The 20,310-nt window shown below is 43.3% G+C and overlaps 1 protein-coding gene across 2 annotated transcripts in view; it reads right to left on the reverse strand.

The window, feature by feature from the left end:
- Nucleotides 1–20,310, reverse strand: part of LOC122800178 (WT1 associated protein) — a 1,433,819-nt gene that overhangs the window by 43,801 nt on the left and 1,369,708 nt on the right. For both annotated transcript variants that reach the window (XM_044069689.1, XM_044069693.1), the window contains exon 7: nt 10,827–10,981. In XM_044069689.1, coding sequence (XP_043925624.1) covers nt 10,827–10,981 — 155 coding nt within the window. The remainder of the gene's footprint in view (nt 1–10,826; nt 10,982–20,310) is intronic.

Genomic DNA, 20,310 nt, shown 5'->3' on the forward strand with positions numbered 1-20,310 from the left:
GAAGTTGAGAAACCCTCCTTGCTGAGGTAGTTGCCAGTAGGAAAGCAGTTTTCCATGACAGGTGCTGTAGATCTGCTGTTGCTGCTGGTTCAAACGGAGGGAGTGTCAACTTTTCTAGCACAAAGTTCAAGTCCCATGCTGGTAATGGTGGTTTCCTAGGAGGTTTTACATTCTTGATCCCTCTGAGGAACTGCCTGAGTAGAGGATGTGAAAAGACAGGTGGATCAAAGCTGTATTCTGCTGAAATAGCTGATGCATGTATCTTGATGGAGGAATAGGACAGGCCTGTATGTAGAAGCTCTGCCAAATACTCCAGAATGTTAGCAATATCTATATTCGACACATCTTTTCCAATTTCAGCACTCCAAATGACAAACCTTTTCCATTTTCCTGCATAGTTCCTTCTTGTTGAAGGTCTGTGGGCTTCAAGGATAATGTCTTTAACCCTTTGGGAAAGATCTGGATTAGTTGCAGCTATGTGATGTTCCAGGCAGTCAGTTGCAAAGTTTTTGGGTTTGGATGCATGATGTTGTAGTTGTTCTGAGTTAACATCAAAGGCATCAGGGGTATTTGTCCACATTTTCTCCCGAGACATGCTCCTCAGCAATGGGCACCAGTGTTGTCTTGGCCAGTTCGGAGCTATCAGGATTATCCTTGGACGTTCCTCCTTGATTTTTAGTAAAACCCTGTGTATCAAGGGAAGAGGTGGAAATGCATATGCTGTCAGACCTTTCCAGCTGAAGGAGAGCGAATCCACCTTCCATGCAAGTGGGTGGAATGTCCTTGTGCAGAATTTTTTGAGCTGGTGATTGAGAGGGGAAGCGAATAGATCTATTTGTGGCATTCCCCATTTCTTTATGATGGTCTTGAAGATGTCCGGGTGTAGCATCCATTCGTGAGCATCCGAGGTGGTTCTGCTTAACATGTCTGCTAGAGTGTTCTCCTTTCCCGGTACAAATATTGCCTGTAACTGGATGTTGTAGCTGAGTGCCAGATTCCAAAGGTCCAAAGTCATTCTGCATAGTGGGTATGAATGAGTGCCTCCCTGTTTGTTGATGTACCACATGCCTGTGGTGTTGTCTGTCCTTATCATCAAATGTCCTTCTTTGAGGAATGGTCTGAATTTTTGGATTGCCAGTTTTACTGCCAGCATTTCTTTTTGGTTTATGTGCAGGTGCAGCTGGTCCTGAGTCCACAATCCTTGTACGCATTTGTCCAGCATGTGCGCCCCCCATCCTAGGTCTGAGGCGTCTGTTGTGATGGTTTGGCTTGTTCAAAAGTTGTGGAAGGGTAGGCCTGGGTTTGACTGGCATGCTTGAGCCCACCATAGGAACTCCTGTTTTAGGCATGGGATTAGTGGTATTTCTGCTTCTAGACTGTGCCTGTGTTGGGACCATAAATTCTTTAGGTACCACTGTAGTTTTCTCATATGCAGTCTGGCGTGTGGGACCAAGATTATGCATGATGCCATGAAGCCCAAGGCCTGCAGAACTTTTCTTGCTGTTAGTTTGTTCTGTTTTGTTAATGCCAAGAAGTAAAGAGGGAGTTCTTTTTGTTTTTCTGCAGTTAGGAATGCCATTTGTTTTACTGTGTCCAATTCCGCGCCCAAGAATGTTCTTGTTTGGGATGGTATCAGCCTTGACTTTTGTAAATTGACTGTGTATCCCAGGGCTTGTAGCAAGTAAATGACCCTTTGTAAATCTGTTGTCAGCTTGCTTTTGTTGTCCGCTTGTAGCAGGCAGTCGTCCAGGTATGGATAAATTTGGATTCCCTGTAGTCTGCAGTGGGCGATTACTGATGCCAGGCATTTTGTGAATACTCTGGGCGCAGTAGATAAGCCAAAGGGCAATGCTGAGAATTGATAATGCTCTGATCCTGCAAGAAATCTGAGGTATCTTCTGCAATTTGGTCGAATGGGGACGTGCAGGTATGCCTCCTTGAGATCTAGAGTTACCAGCCAACACTCCTTGCCCAGCATGGGAAGAAGTTGCTGTAGGGTCAGCATTTTGAATTTTGGGACAATGATGTATGTGTTTAAGGTGGATAGGTCGAGAATAGGTCTCCAGCTTTTTTCTTTTCTTGGTACTAGGAAGAGTCTGGAGTAGAATCCTTTGCCCTGTTCTGTTATTGGTACTCTTTCCACAGCTCTCATCTTTGTTAATTGCCTTATCTGTTGTAGAGCTTCTATTTTTTGATTTGGAGGCAGGTTTGGCATTCCTCTTTTGACTGGTAAGGTGTGGAAGTGGAACCGGTAGCCTTGGTCTATGGTTTGCAAAATCCACTTGTCTTTTGTGATATAGTGCCAATTTTTCGAAAATAAGGCTAACTTTCCGCCTAATGGTGCTGCTATTTGCTCCCTGGTAGGCGGAGTTAGAGCCAAGTCACTGTGATTGTCCTGTTGCAGTGGTAGTGGTCGTGTCTGTGCCTCTGTTATTACCTTGCCACTGTCGTCCTCTGTAGGCACCTCCTCTGGATTGATTTCTGCCTCTGGAGCGTCTATTCCTGCCCCTTTGGGATCTTGTGGAGTCAGGAAAGGACCAATTTTTGGCAGGCCAGTTCCTGCTAAACCTTGGGGGCTGAACCTGTAAGAAATCTTTAACTGTTTGTACAGATTTTGCCTTTTCTTCCATTTTCTTCATTACCTCCTGGGCAGGTGTACCAAATAAACTGGCCTTAACCATAGGAGCATCTAATAGCTTAGCTTTAACATGATCCGGTAAGACCTGCTCTTTCAACCATGCATGTCTTCTTATCACTGTGCCAGTCATGGCTGATCTAAATGAAGCCTCCAGTGCATCATAGCCACATTTTAAGGAATGGTTACTAACCTGTTGTATGTTATTAACCATTTCTAATACATATTTCTTATCTATAGATTAATCAGAGGTTAGTTTTTTAGTTAACTGATCAAAGATAAACTCTTGGTATTGGATCATGTGAAACTGACAGTATAAAGCTCTAGCTGAGAGAGTAGCAGAAGTGTAAACTTTTTTACCCCATCTGTCTAAAGACCTGGCTTCCCTTTCTGAAGGAATAGGGTTTTTTGCTGTGGTCGAGGCTACTGCCTTAGGCCCCTGGGAAATAGTTTCGGGGTCTGCCAGTGGGGCCTTGTATAGGTGGTGATGAGTGTCTGGTACCCTGTAAAATCTATCAGGTTTGGCAGGGGCTGGAGGTAAAGAATCAGGAGCAGTGCAGACATCATTAAATGCATCATCCACAACAGGCAAAACAGGAGGAATAGCTAAGGGCCTATGTTGTGGTAAGTGCAGAAAAGTCCTAAGCCTTTTTCTTGAATCTGAGAAATCTTGTCCCTGCCATTGGAATTGCTCTCTCATGGCATGTAAGGTTTCCCCAAAGGAAGATTCCTCTGGTGGAGAGGCAGCTGGAATGGATTCTTCCGCATCAGAGTCTTCATAAGTAGAGAAAGGATCCTCTGGCTGTTCTGTAATGTCGGAGTCATCCGCAGAATCATCAGAGGACACTGGCTCGGGGGGCTCTTTTCTAGGTCTCTTTTCTGGGGGCTGAGCGGCCCTGTCTGGGTGAGATTGGGATCCCCTAATTAAGGATATTAAATCTTCTGCCAGAGTAAGCATTTGTGAACTGGAAGTGGGCCTGTGTGAGGGAGGTTTAACAGGCACTGACTTAGCAGATTTGGCTGCTTTAGCCCTGGCAAAGGCCTTGATAGACATGGCTGCAGGGGGTCCAGCAGCACCACGTGCTGGGGTAGAGACATCCAAAGGGATGGTGTCTGATAACTCACTAGAAGCCACAGTTGTAGGCAAAATTTCTGAGGCCGATTCAGGTAAAGTAGCGGGAGCCTCAGTAGTAGTCATGGATTCGCCTGAAGATTGACCAGTTTTCGGTTTCGGCCGAAACAGAGACACTCGAGGCTTGCTTAAAAGTGGTTTTGGACGAAACCGCGGACCGCGAGTGTCGGTCTTTTTGGTTGCGTTTTTTAACAATTTGGGTAGTCGGAGGATCCGACGGCATAATGTACGCAAAGTCTGAGCCGAAAAACTGTTCAGCAAACTCCGACCGACGCCTTAGCGTTCGTCGGTTGAAGGAAGCACAGGCCGAACAGGCTGCTACGTCGTGGTCTGGGCCTAAGCAAGGCAGACAGTAAGAGTGGAAATCTTTATGAGGTATTTGTTTCCCACAAGTTAAACAGTTATTGACTTTTTCTGACATCGGCTGAGGCAAGAAAGAGTCTCCAACGGGGTACTTAGCTTTTTAGAAGTCTTCGAAGTAGTATTCGGTAGTAGTAATCTCTGGATCTGACCGACCGGCACTTGCGAACAGCTTCTGCTTGGCCACGCGGCAAGAAAGACTGAGGAAAATGGCGTCGGCTGATGCCTTTATACCCGAAGACCAGCAGAGATGACGTCGGGTGAAGTGCGACATCAGCCGAAGCCGGACCCAGACTTTGGAATCCGGCCGACCGAAGGGCTGCCTGACGACAGGACAACCCATTTGTTATGACTGCAGATGCATCCATGAAGGACATCTGTCTGTGTATGTCCAGGGTGTGCAGAAGTTTCTCCCCTTTGTTTTGTGGATTTGGAAAGAAAGTAGGCAAGTGAATAGCTTGATTTAATGAAACCCTGGATACCACCTTTGGCATAAATGTAGGATTGGTTCTCAATGAAACTCTGTCCTGATGAAAAATAAGAAATGGCTGTACTGCCATAAGGGCCTGTAACTCAGATACTCTTCTTGCTGAGGTTATGGCCAGAAGGAAAGCAGTCTTCCAAGACAGGAACTGTAGTTCTGCAGATACTGCTGGTTCAAAGGGAGGCAGTGTTAGTTTTTCCAACACAAAGTTAAGGTCCCAAGTAGGTAGAGGTGGTTTCCTTGGAGGATTGATGTTTTTGATGCCTCTTAGAAACTGTCTTAGGAGAGGATGAGAGAAGACAGGTGGATCAGTATTGTACTCTGCTGAAATTGCTGAAGCATGAATTTTAATGGAAGAGTAAGACAGACCATTGTGGAACATTTCTGCCAAGTATTCCAGGATATGTGGCATGTTCATCACTGTCGCATCCAGGCCCTTTGTGGTGTTCCAAATGTGAAATCTTTTCCATTTTGCTGAATATGCCTTTCTTGTGGAAGGCCGGCGAGCTTCCATAATAATATCTTTCACTCTCTGGGATAGCTTGTCCTGAGGAGTCAAGGTATTTTCCAGGCTGTTAGTTGCAAGGTTTTCAGGTTGGAATGCAGAGTTTTGTAATTGTGCTGTGTCAGTAGAAGTGGCCATAGAGGAAGAGGCCATGGTTTCGTGCGTGACATGCTCTTTAACAGTGGGTACCAGTGCTGTCTTGGCCAGTCCGGAGCTATCAGAATCACTTTTGGCTGCTCTGCCCTGATCTTCAGTAAAACCTTGGTCATTAATGGGAGAGGTGGAAATGCATACACTGTTAAGAGTTCTCCAGCTGAACTTTCCATGCTTGTGGGTGGTATGTCCTTGAGCAGGATTTCTTCAGTTGATGATTGTGGGGGGAGGCAAAAAGATCTAAGTCTGGCCTCCCCCATGATTGTGTTATCTGTAGAAAGATGTCTGGGTGCAGCATCCATTCGTGTGCATCCATGACATTTCTGCTTAAGCTGTCCGCCAGTATATTGTCTTTCCCTGGCACAAACTGGGATTGTAGCTGTATATTGAGTTTCAAGGATAGTTCCCATAGATTCATTGCCAGCCTGCAAAGAGGATAGGAATGGGTGCCTCCTTGCTTGTTTATGTACCACATAACCGTGGTGTTGTCTGTCCTTATTAGCAGTTGGCCATGATGCAGAAAGGGTTTGAAGGCTTCGACTGCATGTATCACTGCCAGCATTTCCTTTTGGTTTATGTGCATGCGTAGCTCTTTTTGTGACCATAGACCTTGAATGCATCTGCCCTCCATGTGCGCTCCCCATCCGTGATCTGAAGCGTCTGTTGTAATGGTTTGGCTGGCTATTGGTTTGCTGAAAGGCAGACCCCCGTTTGCCTGGCTTGCTTGAGCCCACCACAGAAATTCCTTTTGAAGGCATGGAATGCGTGGTATCAAAGTTTCCAGGCTGTGACTGTGCCGAGTCCATAAACTCCTTAGGTACCATTGCAGTTTCCTCATATGTGGTTTTGCTTGCGGAATCAGAAGGATGCAAGAAGCCATGTAACCCAGGGCCTGCAGGATTTTCCTTGCAGTCAGCTGGGTTTGTCTTGTCAGATTTTTGAAGTAATCTGGTAGTTGCCTTTGTTTTTCTTCGGTGAGGAAGGCCGTTTGGGTGGTTGTATCCAGATCTGCACCCAGAAAGGTTATTCTTTGGGATGGAACAAGTCTTGATTTGTGAAAGTTGACTGTATATCCCAAGGCCTGAAGTAGGTGGATGGCATAATTCAAGTGTTTTACCAAAGTTTGTTGGCTGTCCGCTTGCATAAGGCAGTCGTCCAGATATGGGTATATTTGAATCCCCTGAAGTCTGCAGTGTGCAATTACTGATGCCAGGCATTTCGTGAATACTCTGGGCGCAGTAGATAAGCCAAAGGGCAATGCTGAGAATTGATAATGCTCTGACCCTGCAAGAAATCTGAGGTGTCTTCTGCAACTTTGTCTGATAGGGACATGCAGGTATGCCTCTTTGAGGTCTAGAGTTACCAGCCAAGACCCCTTGCCCAGCATGGGAAGGAGCTGCTGTAGAGTCAGCATTTTGAACTTTGGCACAATGAGATAAGTATTCAGTGCGGACAAGTCGAGAATAGGCCTCCATTGTTTTTCTTTTCTTGGAACAAGGAATAGTCTGGAATAAAATCCTTGGCCTTGTTCTGAGAGAGGAACCTTTTCTATAGCTTTCATTTGCATTAAGCTGGAAATTTGTTTCAAAGCCTCTGCCCTTTGATTCGGTGGCAGGTCTGGCATGCCCTTTGTTTTTGGTAATGTGTGGAAATGAAACCTGTATCCTTTGTCTATTATTTGTAGTGTCCATTTGTCCCTTGTAATACTGTGCCAATTTTCTGAGAATAAAGAAAGCTTTCCGCCCAAAGGTGCTTCCAATTGAGCCCTGGTTGGCGGTGTCAAAGCAAAGTCATTGAGCCTGTCCTTGTGCAGCAGTTGAAGGGCCTGCATTACCTCTCTGGTTGGGAGGCTGCCATTGACATCCTCTGTAGGAGCCTCTAGCTTGCCCTCTACCTCTGGCACGCCTGTTCTTGCCTCTCTGAAACCTCTCTGTGTCTGGAAAGGACCAATTTTTGGAAGGCCAATTCCTGCTGAATCTTGGTGGTTGTACTTGGAGAAAATCTTTGACTGTTTGTATGGATTTTGCCTTTTCTTCAAATTTCTTTAGGACCTCCTGAGCCGTGGAGCCAAATAACTTTTGCTTTTCCAGAGGAGCATCCAGCAGCTTTACTTTAACATGGTCTGGCAGAGATTGTTCCTTCAGCCAAGCATGCCTACGTATGACTGCGCCAGTCATAGCTGACCTACATGAAGCTTCCAATGCATCATAACCACATTGCAAGAAATGGTTGCTAACCTGTTGTGAGTTATGTACCAGATCCTGAAGTGACTTGCGGTCTAGGGGGTCAGGTGAAGACAAGTTTTTTATGCAATTCATCTAACAAATACTCTTAGTACTGTATCATATGAAATTGACAATTTAATGCCCTCATAGAAAGAGTAGCAGAAGTATACACTTTTTTACCCCATCTCTAAAGCTCTGGACTCCCTTTCAGAGGGGAGAGGATTTTTAGCAGTGGCAGCTGCAACCCCTTTAGGGCCCTGGGAAATAGTTTCTGGATCAGCAGAGTGGGCCTTGTAAAGGTAAAGATGTGAGTCCGGGATCCTGTAGTACCTATCGGGTTTGGCAGGAGCCGGAGGGAGAGAATCAGGGGTTGTGCTAGAGTCAGAGTACACATCATCAATGACATTCAAAACAGGAGGAATAGCTAAAGGTCTATGCTGAGGCAAATGTAAAAAGGTCCTTAATCTTTTCCTGGAATCAGAGAATTCCTGGCCCTGCCATTGGAAATGCTCTCTCAAGGTGTGCAGTGTCTCCCCAAAGGAAAACTCTTCAGGAGGGGAGGCCGAGGGAATAGATTCCTCTGCATCAGAATCCTCGTAGGCCGAAAAAGCCTCCTCCTGGTGGTCCGAGAGAGTAGAGCCATCAGAGGCCTCATCTGAGGAGTGGGGACCAGAGGGCTCGACCCTGGGCCTTTTGTCTGGAGGAGGTTGAGAGCCCCTGTCCGGATGAGGTTGAGAGCCCCTAATTAAGGAGATAAGATCCTCTGCTAAGCTTAGAATCTGTGAACCAGTAGAGGGTCCCTGAGGGATAACCTTGGGAGGTAAAGCTTTTCAGAGTTTAGCAGCTTTAGCCCTGGAGAATGCCTTAATGGACATGGATGCAGGAGGCCTGGCTGCACCACGTGCTGGTGTAGATTTGTCTAAAGGAATGGTGTCGGAAGGTTCCAGGACACCAGTTTCTGTTGGAAATTCAATAACAGACTCAGCCGGGGCCTCCGGGACCGAGGTAGTCGGTTGAGCGGTTTCGGTAATTGGAAGTACCAAGGACTCTTTCAGCCGAGACACTCGTGGTAGGCCTTGCCGTGGTTTCAGCCGAAACCGTGGCCTGCATGTGTCGGTCCTTGTCCTTCCGTTTCTTAACTAAATGAGAAGTCGGAGTCTCCGACGGCATCTTATACGAAAAACTAGCCCCAAAAAATTCCTCTGCAAACTCCGCCCGACGTCTAAGAGTGCGTCGGTTGAAGGAAGCACAGGCTGAAAAGGCCGAGACGTCGTGGTCTGGGCCTAGGCAGGGGAGGCAGTAAGAATGGAAATCCTTATGAGGTATTTGTTTCCCACAAGTTAAACAATTATTAACTTTATCTGACATCGGCTGAGGCAAGAAAGAGTCCCCAACGGGGTACTTAGCTTTTTGAAGTCTTCGGTAGCTGAATTACAGGAGCTGGCCGACCGGCACTTGCGAACTGCTTCTGCTTCGGGCACCACGCGGCAAGAAAGACTGAGGAAGTTGGCGTCGGCTGATGCTTTTATACCCCAGGCGCTCTTACGTCGGGGAGAGTGCGACATCAGCCGACGCCGGACCCAGAATTTGGAATCCGGCCGACCGAAGGGCTGCATGAGGCAGGACAACCCATATGTGATGACTGCAGATGCATCCTTGAAGGACATCCCTGTAATATCTATCAGGCTTTCTGGGAGCAGGAGGTAGAGAGTCAGGGGGCAAGCTAGATTCCGAAAAGGCATCATCAACTATGTGCAGTACAGGGAGGATAACTAAAGGCCTGTGTTGTGGCAGGAGTAAGAAATCCCCAAGCCTCTTTTTAGAGTCAGAGTAATCCTGGCTTTCCCAAAGAAAATGCTCCCTAAGAGTATGCAAGGTTTCACCAAAAGAGAAATCCTCTGGAGGCGACGCAGAGGGAATACAGTCCTCTGCATCAGAATCCTCATAGGTAGATGAGGGTAAATCCTGGTCATCAGAGGAAACAGAAACTTCAGAATCTTGATCAGAAGAATCATAAGCAAACTCAGTCCTGGGTCTCTTAGAGGGGGAAGGTTGGCTTCTCCTAATTAAAGTAATAAGGTCTTCAGCCATTCTTATCATTCGTTTTTTAGGCATAGAGGCCTGACCATGCGGTCTGGGTGTCGGTTTTCTAGGCATGGATTGAGTTTTAGGCCTTGAAGAAGAAGATGGTGTCGGTTTAATATGCAAGTCAGTGGGCCTGAATACACCCTCAGAAGCCGGTGCCTGCACAGCGGCTCCAGACCCATCCAAAGTAGAGACATCCACAGGCTCCACAGTTGAAGCATCTCACGGCATAACGGACTCCAAATGGGTCTCAGTAGAGGCCTGCGAATCTGAAATAGTGGGTATAAGGGGCTGCGAAAGCACCTCACTGAATACAGGCAAACAGGCGACTAGCTTAGGAGAAGCGTCGTCGGCAGCTTTGGACCTATGCGGTCTGTCTTTTTTCAGAATGCCGGTAGTCGGGTGGCTTACCGAAGCCCTATCTGGATAATTGAACCGAGCACCAAAATATTTAGAAGTGTAAATAAACACGACGAATAGTTCGTTGTTTAAATAAGGCACAAAACCGACAGCGACCTAAGCCTGCAGTACACTTCCTTAAGAAGTTGACTGCAACAGTTGCTCCCAAGAAAAGCATATGGAGTTCATTGCAAATCTAGTTAAAATTAAATTTTTACTGTTCGTGCACAGTTAATAACTCAACATTTAAGTATATCCAAACCTTCATGGGATCTTTACCAAAAAAAAGGGACATTAATTTCATCCAGGACCCACACAACAAAATAATTAGGTGTTTGTGTGTGTTTCATACAGAAGGGTCACCCGTTCACTGCCCTTTCAAACTTTTTTTTTTTCAGGCTGTACCACTGAGCAACTGTTAGTTAAGTGAAACACTCCCTCCCAATATTCAATGCACCACAAGAATAATGGTTAAGTTGCCCACTTTTACCCTGTGTTGGCTGTGTGCAACTGGGACAGTTTTCTTCATCTCAAAAGTCAATATACTTCAAGGCAACTGCTATAAGAAATAGCCACATGACTCCAAGAGAATGCAGCCATTATCCATTGTTACATACCTCCATTACAACTGGAGAAAATTCTCAGGAAATTACTTCAACTCACCACTCTACTTGCCCTTCCCCAGCAGTCTCCTTCAGGTTACGAAGATATGCATTCAAAGGCACTATGAAATTAGGTTTCCATTACTTAACTTCAAACTGTAACTTAGGCCTGAGCAACGCGTGCAAGAAGTTTGACAATTGATTCAAATATTTTCTGTGCTACTTGAAAAAAAAAAAATCCTTTACCATCCTGACTGCTCTTAAGTTCTTCACTGTATTTCTTCTGCAGAGCCAACTCTGCTTCCAGCTGTGCAATGCGTCCCTGAGACAGCTGTCTTCCCAGCTCCTGATTTTCCTGTATGAGCATTCGACATTTGGCCATTAACTTTTTGCCTGTTTGGCTGTAAAAGAAAGGGAACACCTTACCAAAAATGGAAACAGTAACTGCAGCACTTCAAATACATCTACTGCCAAGCAAAAACCTATTAATCCAACAATATGAAGAGACTGCTATTACAGCAATACAAGACACTGTTGATAAACCGAGTAATCTCTGGAAATAAAACAATGACCCTCTTACTAGTGGCATTTTGATACTCAACTTTCTATATTACAAGCAACTGTATAAAAAACACCCACGAATGCCTGGTGTAATAGCTGAGACAAACTGACCAAATCCTCGGCTCGAACTGGAAGAATGAAATTTATTGTAAAACAAGACAAAACAACCACCGAACTTCATAGGTTAAGCGCTTTCATCTGAATATAACCAGACTTCCTCAGAAAAACAACAAGGTGGATCTGGAAGGTTTAAATAGCCTGTTTTGGCGCCAAACTCTGAAAAAGCAATAACAATTTAAGCTGACAGTACACTAAATAAGTTTTAACTACTTTTATACACTGCGTAAAATGACTTAATAAATATAAATTGTATGTCAAATAAAACGTATCTAAAAATACTGTAACAACCGTATAACAACCATATTCAATGGTGCTGTAGATACAAATGTAAATACAAATATAAATACAATATACAAGCTTTTGAAAGCTGTTAAAATTCTATAAAAGATATATTTCATGATGCTGTGAGAAAGTGTATATATACATAAAAAACATATATGAAAAACATATATAAAAACATATATATATATATATATATATATAGAACTGTATACATGACAATCTATATACTTAAAAATCTATATACATATCTTAAAGCCCTATGGCAGAATGCTCCGTTCAAATAATAACATGTATACGCCATGTACTAAAATGTGAGATGAAGTTAAAGTGTACATACTGGATAAGTCCAAATGGACGAATCAGTAGGCTAAAGGCTACTTTGCATTCAATAAAAAGGGTTTTATACTGATGTATTCATTAATACCTGGAGATCTAGTGGCATCAGTGAGCATCTGCTATCTGCTCTCCTTCATAGCCAACCAGGCCTTAATGTTACCACCAATTGGAGAAATTTTTACTTGATCAATAATAAGAAATTTGAACTGATGGTCTTCACCATTCGTTGCAATGTGTCGATATAGGGCATTCCTGCTGTCCTTAACTCTAATACTGTATAAGTGATCATATATACGTTTCTTGAACTGTCTCTCTGTTTTCCCGATGTAAAAAGCAGGGCATATCGTACACCTGGATAGGTAAATTACTAACTTAGTATTATAATTGCCTGCTTTACTCACAATATATGTCTTATTGCAATTGTCCAACCTGATGCCTACATCTTCATTTATTGCATGACACTGTTTGCATGTACCACATTTTTTGGTACCAGTTATATTCTTATTAGTCACATATTTGTCAGTCCCATATTCCAATAGTTTTTTGATATTGGGTCCTGTCTTGTATACAAATTTCGGGTGAGTATCCAGAATTTTAGTTAGTTCATCATCAACAATTATTAGATTTCAATTATCCAAAATAATGTTTTTGATAAAGTGTACCACCGGTGTGTACGTCATGACACATACCCTATTACTACGTTCTATTTTCTCACAATTCAATGGACTACCTAGTGTATTTCCCAATAGGGGTATATACTTATTACCCCACTCCTTTCTAACATATTCAACTACATCACACAAAAGTGGAAGAGGATATCCTCTAGCAGTAAACATGGAATTAATAAACTCCAATTCCATATTCATAATTTCAACTGTTGATGACATACGGGCAAGCTCTAATACACTGTCCCTTAAAAACGTTCTTGAACATGCAAGCTGGATGGTTACTACTAAATTGTAAGTAATCGTTTGAAAACATCTCTTTTCTATATATATATAAATCCTGACTCACCATGGCTTATATATGTGTCTAAGTAGGCGATCCCGGTATCACTATAGTTGTATGTAAATTTTAGAAAGTCTGTGGTATTGTTAATGTAATCAACAAATTTACTTATCATAACAATGGGACCTTTCCATAATACAAATAAATCATCTAAGAATCTAGAATAATAAGCCATATATTTACTACACTCACATTTGAACAAAAATTCCGTCTCCCACTCAAGCATAACTAAGTTGGCGAAAATAGGGGCACACAATGCTCCCATCGCTACCCCTCTGGTTTGCCTGAAATATTCACTCTCAAAATGTATGTAATTATAATCCAAAACAAGTCCCATCATATCAGTAATAAGATTTATTCGATCCCATTCCATACTGGAATATTTCCTGAGACTACTACTAAAATAATCTAAGCCAATGCCTTTAGGAATACAAGAGAATAAATCCTTAACGTCGATGGTTAAAAAAACAAGTCTCTACTCCAAAGATTGGAGGTTAGCTGTCCCAGGAACATCCATGAATCCTTGATTAAATGTGGGATGTTACTGTATACCGGTTTTATCCAACTATCAATGGCCACACCTAATGGGAATGTTTTAGACCTACTGCCGGAGATTATTGGTCTGAATGGGGGTTTATTTAAATTTTTGTGTATTTTAGGAATACACATGATGGTGGCTAAAACAGGAAATTCCACCCTCAGAAATTGATGTGTGTCATTGGTGATCCTGTGGTCAATCAAGTATTCTTCTATGGCAAGATCAATACGTCTATATCCAATATTAACCTCGTTTAATGATATAGCTTCATAGTTATCTGAATGATGTAAAATGTTGTAAATCTCATTTATATAATCCATCCTATTAAACAAAACCACTCCACCCCCTTTATCTGGTTTCATAACCCTAACTTCTTTATTCTTAACTAGTTCTTCCAAACACGCACGTTTGCCTGTAGTTAAATTTTGATTGATACTACGTTGGATGTATTTATCAGTCTTATATAATTTATTAAACTTGTAAACTTCCTGGCTAGCCATTGTTTCAAAACATGCTACACCAGGATGTGTACAAGGGATATAAGTACTTTTCTTCTTTAGTAAACCGGATTCAAATGAATTAACATCCAAGTTGTTATCCTTAAATTGGACAGCTAAATTTAGCCTCCTACAGTACAATTTTAATTCCAGGATGGTATCAACCAAATTAAATCCAACAGTGGGAATAAATTTCATACCTTTTGTAAACAACCTAATAAACTCCTCAGAGATGTTAATGTTAGTATAGTTGAATACTCTGAATCCACTGCTGGTGTGTACAATGTTTTTACCATGTTCGTCAGTAACCATAAGGGAACGGTTAGAAGTGTCGACAATTATTTCATCACCTAAGCCAAAATTTTCAGATATCCTAATGTCATTACCTACTTCGTTTACCTCATTCTCCTGTTCCATGGGGTGAATGCACTTTTTGGAGCAGGATAAAACCTACCCCCCTGAAAATTGGTACCCTTATTTACCTGTCTGCCCAAGTTGTTGTGATTCCTATCACTTTCAAATCTCTGAAGTTCTTTGGGCCAAATATATGCCCTATTCTCAGCATACTGCTCAACATCAAGTTCAATTTTTCGGGATTTTCTTTGAAAAATCCCTTTAGCTTTTTGATTGGCAAGGTTGAACTGTTTATCATACAAATCTGTCCACTGAGCGTATGCCTCATTATTAATAATTTCATTATTCAATATATCAATTTCCTGCAATAAACCAGATAATTTTTCATCATTTTTCTTGATAATAATTTTCATATAGCCTATACCATAGCTATCAAACAGTTGACTGAATTCACCAATAGTTTCATTGTTTAACACAATACCCATAGGTAATTTAAAAAACCTCAAACCTTTGGGTACAATATGCATAGCAATACATTTTGACAGATAGGCTTTATCAATTTTTAAACTTTTAATAGTAAATAATTTCTTCCCCAAAAGGTACATCTTGTCCTTAATTGACGACTTTATGCCACTAACTTGTCTTCCTGCATCATAATGATCAATGTTGGCATCATTGTTGTTGAAATCATAATTATCACTGAGAAAACGGTCCAAAAAATCAATATCATTACCAACCAATACTATCAGTTGTATACATTTTGTTTTTCTTGTATTGATCATTACTTTTTGGTTCATTATAATTAGGACTTGAATAGTTTACATCAGTACCTTTAAATTTGTCTGTTTGTAGCCTAGTGGCTGCAGAATATGTTTTAATGGTCATCGGGCGTTTAGGTCGTGCCCCCAGTCTATCCACTTCGTCCCGATCATGAAATAGACTGAAATCAAAAGTGAAATCATTCGTCGAGACATTGTTCACGTTTAAATCCTTGGTCCGAGATACCAGGTTAACGTCATCAGCATATTGCACCTGTCCATTAGGTATGTCAATCTGCGTACTGCAGTCAACCCGGTTAACAGTATGAAACTGATTAACTACATGGCTAGATCCTTCAGCAGGAAGGAAACCCTCCTGCGCATCCGTTGGCTTGTTCGCCTCACTTGGCGGCTCCCCCTTCGTGTCACCATTAGCTTTGCTCACCTCACGGGTTTGTAGGGCTGCCAAGGTACGACCAACAAGTTCAGTTAAGCGGAACATTTCCTCTTTTAATAAAGAGACATCAGACCGAATTTTGTCCATTTCCTCCTTGTTCAATGAAGCCTGAGGACTGCCGATGCTGCTATCCATGCCAAGCCACAACCAATGTAAAACCACAAGCAACTGTATAAAAAAAGTACAGTTTTGTACCTACCATAAATGTAGATGTCCGATAGGAATGCATCTGCAGTCCTTACAAATGGGTTGTCCTGTCGTCAGGCAGCCCTTCGGTCGGCTGGATTCCAAAGACTGGGTCTGGCCTCGGCTGGTGTCGCACTTCACCCGACGTCATAGCTGCAGTTATTCGGGTATAAAGGCATCAGCCGACGCCATCTTCCTCAGTGTTTCTTGCCCCAGATGCCAGGTGCCCTTTTGGAAGGCTAAATTTGGATAAATGCCAATGATTCCAAATAATAGAGAGCAAACACAAAAAATAAGCATGTATGTACATATATACAAACAAATACACCATAATAGATCCCCCCCAAGCTAGCTGAAGGCTGGCAAATACCCTAGGAGTACCTCAGAGGGGAAGGAGGGTGGGTAATCCTGACTGCAGATGCATTCCTATCGGACATCTACATTTATGGTAGGTACAAAACTGTACTATGTCCTTCAAGGATGCATCTGCAGTCCTTACAAATGGGTAGAATACCATAGCTAAACAAGGGGAGGAGGAAAGAGTAGTGATTATGGTGTAGCTAGGATCCCTTGCAAAACAGCAGTGGCAAAACCTGCTCGGGATCTAGAGTATAAAGGTAAATTGTAATGTTTGGCAAATGTATGCACGGAGGTCCAAGTAGCAGCCTCTATAATGTCCTTGGTAGCCACTCCTCGTAAGAAAGCTGTGGTAGTGGCTGTAGCCCTTGTGGAGTGAGGCCTGATGTTCTCTGGAGTTTTCTTTCCATGGTAGGAGTAACAAAATCTAATGCAATTTCCTATCCATTTGGAGATTGTCTGTTTTGAAATTGGTTTTCCTTCCTTTCCTGTGGCATATGCTACCAGAAGCTGGTCAGTTTTTCTATTGGGCTTAGTCCTGTCCAGGTAGTAGCGTAACTGCCTGTGTACATCCAAGGTATGCAAAAGTCTTTCTCCCCTGTTCTGTGGGTTTGGGAAGAATGCAGGTAAGTGAATAGCCTGATTTAATGACACACTGAATACCACCTTAGGCATAAATGTAGGATTTGTTCTCATGGACACAATCTTGATGGAAGATCAGGAAGGGTTGTACTGCCATTAATGCCTGTAGTTCAGAGACCCTTCTTACTGAGGTTATTGCCAGCAGGAAAGCAGTCTTCCAGGATAAGTATTGTAATTCTGCTGTTGCTGCTGGTTCAAAAGGAGGAAGTGTCAATTTTTCTAGCACAAATTTCAAGTCCCATGCTGGCAATGGTGGTTTCCTGGGAGGTTTCACATTTTTAATTCCTCTCAGAAACTGTCTGAGCAGGGGATGAGAGAAGACAGGAGGATCCAAGCTATATTGTGCTGAAATAGCTGATGCATGTATCTTGATGGAAGAGTAGGACAGGCCTGTGTGGAAGAGCTCTGCCAAGTACTCCAGGATGTTGGCCATGTTTACCAGAGTCACATCTTCTCCCTTTGCAGTACTCCAAATGAGATATATTTTCCATTTTGCTGCATAATTCTTTCTTGTTGAAGGTCTGCGTGCCTCCAGGATTATGTCTTTAACCCTTTGGGATAAGTTTGGGTTAATTGCTGTTATGTAATGTTCCAGGCAGTTAGCTGCAGAGTTTTCAGGTTTGGATGCAGGATGTTGTAGTTGTTCTGTGTTAACAATAATGGGATCAGGGGTAGTGTCCATATTTGTTCCCGAGACATGCTCCTCAACAATGGGTACCAATGTTGTCTTGGCCAGTCTGGAGCTATCAGAATGATCCTGGGATGGTCCTCTTTGATCTTCAGAAGCACCTTGTGCATCAAAGGAAGTGGTGGAAATGCGTATGCTGTCAGGTTTTTCCAACTGAAAGAAAGGGAGTCCACCTTCCAAGCAAGTGGGTGGTACGTCCTTGTGCAGAATTTCTTTAGCTGGTGATTGACTGGAGATGCAAACAAGTCTATTTGTGGTAATCCCCATTCCCTTGTGATGGCTTTGAAGATGTCTGGATGAAGCATCCATTCGTGGGCATCTGTGGTTGTTCTGCTTAATATGTCTGCTAGAATGTTTTCTTTTCCCGGTACAAAGATTGCTTGTAACTGAATGTTGTAGCTCAGGGCCACATCCCATAGGTCCAGTGCCAGCCGGCATAGAGGATATGAATGGGTGCCCCCCTGTTTGTTGATGTACCACATAACTGTGGTGTTGTCTGTCCTTATCATCAACTGACCTTCTTGGAGAAATGGTCTGAATGACTGGATTGCCAATTTTACTGCCAGCATTTCCTTTAGATTTATGTGTAGGCGCAGCTGGTCTTGAGTCCATAAGCCTTGTATGCACTTGCCCTGCATGTGTGCTCCCCAACCGAGGTCTGAGGCATCTGTCGTGATGGTTTGGCTTGGTTGGCTGTTGCAGAAGGGCAATCCTGTGTTTGATTGACAGGCCTGAGCCCACCATAGGAACTCTTGTTTCAGGCATGGAATTATTGGAATTTTGGTTTCTAGGCTGTGCTTGTGTTGGGACCACAAATTCCTTAGGTACCACTGTAGCTTTCTCATATGCAATCTGGCATGAGGGACCAGAATTATGCAGGATGCCATGAAGCCTAGAGCTTGCAGTACTTTTCTTGCAGTTAGGTGGTTCTGCTTTGTTAATGCCAAGAAGTAGAGAGGTAGTTGTTCTTTCTTTTCTGCAGTTAGGAATGCCATCTGTTTTGATGTGTCCAGCTCTGCACCTAGAAAGGTTATTCTTTGGGATGGAATCAGCCTTGACTTTTTTATATTGACTGTATATCCCAAGGCTTGCAGCAGGTAAATGACTCTTTGTAAGTCTTCTGCTAGTTTGCTTTTGTTGTCCGCTTGTATCAGGCAGTCGTCCAGGTAGGGATAAATTTGGATTCCCTGAAGCCTGCAATGAGCAATTACTGATGCCAGGCATTTCGTGAACACACTGGGCGCAGTAGATAAGCCAAAGGGCAATGCTGAAAATTGATAATGCTCTGATCCTGCAAGAAATCTGAGGTATCTTCTGCAAATTGGTCTTATGGGGACGTGCAGGTATGCCTCCTTGAGATCTAGAGTTACCAGCCAAGACTCCTTGCCCAGCATGGGAAGAAGCTGCTGTAGGGTCAGCATTTTGAATTTTGGAACAATAAGGAATGTGTTTAAAGCGGACAGGTCTAGAATGGGTCTCCATTTGTTTTCTTTTCTTGGTACCAGGAATAGTCTGGAGTAAAATCCCTTTCCTTGCTCCATAGGTGGTACCCTTTCCACAGCTCTCATTCTTAATAGCTGAGATATTTGTTTTAGAGCTTCTGTCCTTTGAGTAGGTGGTAGGTTTGGCATTCCTCTCTTCCTTGGTAGAGTATGGAAATGGAACCTGTAACCTTGGTCTATAGTTTGCAAAATCCATTTTTCCTTTGTGATGCAATGCCAGTTTTTTGAGAATAATGTTAGTTTTCCGCCTAAGGGTGCTTCTAGTTGTTCCCTGGTAGGCGGTGCCACTGTCAAGTCACTGTGATTGAGTTGTTGTAGTGGTGGTGGCTGCGTCTGTGCCTCGCTGGTCGTTACCTTGCCATTGGCGTCCCCTGTAGGCACCCCTGGATTGGTTTCTGCCTCTTGAACGCCTATTCCTGCCTCTCTGGGCCTTAGAGGAGTCTGGAAAGGACCAATTTTTGGAGGGCCAGTTCCTGCTAAACCTTGGAGGTTGAACCTGTAAGAAATCTTTCACCGTTTGTACAGATTTCGCCTTCTCTTCCATCTTTTTTAGCACCTGCTGAGCAGGGGAACCAAATAAATTGACCTTGCCCATGGGTGCATCCAAAAGCTTTGATTTGACATGGTCTGGTAATGTCTGTTCTTTCAACCATGCATGTCTCCTGATAACTGTTCCAGTCATGGCTGATCTAAAGGAAGCCTCCAGTGCATCATAGCCACATTTTAAAGAATGGTTACTAACCTGCTGTATGTTATGCACCATTTCCTGAACATATTTTTTATCTAAAGATTCTTCAGAGGAAAGCTTTTTAGTTAACTGGTCAAGCATAAACTCTTGATACTGAATCATATGAAATTGGCAGTTCAAAGCCCTAGCTGACAAGGTAGCAGAAGTGTAAACTTTTTTACCCCATCTCTCTAAGGACCTGGATTCCCTTTCAGAGGGGAGGGGGTTTTTAGTAGAAGTAGCAGCTACAGCTTTAGGGCCCTGGGCGATGGTCTCTGGATCTGCAAAGGGAGCCTTGTATAAATGGTGATGAGTGTCCGGGACCCTGTAGAACCTATCGGGCTTAGCAGGAGCCGGAGGTAATGAATCAGGAGCAGTGCAAGCATCATTAAATGCATCATCTACAACAGAAAGAACTGGAGGTATAGCTAAAGGCCTATGTTGTGGCAAATGTAGGAAGGTTCTAAGCCTTTTTCTGGAGTCTGAGAAATCTTGGCCCTGCCACTGAAATTGTTCCCTCATAGCATGCAAGGTTTCCCCAAAGGAAAATTCCTCAGGTGGAGAGGCTGAAGGGATGGACTCTTCAGCATCAGAGTCTTCGTAAGGAGAATAAGAAGCCTCAGGGAGGTCTGTATGTTCTGATTCATCAGAGGAACCATCAGTGGATACTGGTTCAGGGGGCTCTGCTCTAGGCCTCTTTTCTGGAGGAGGGAGAGA

This window comes from Protopterus annectens, chromosome 1.part0 (genome assembly GCF_019279795.1).
Source record: "Protopterus annectens isolate FY-2018-M chromosome 1.part0, PAN1.0, whole genome shotgun sequence".
NCBI classification, from domain to species: domain Eukaryota; kingdom Metazoa; phylum Chordata; order Ceratodontiformes; family Protopteridae; genus Protopterus; species Protopterus annectens.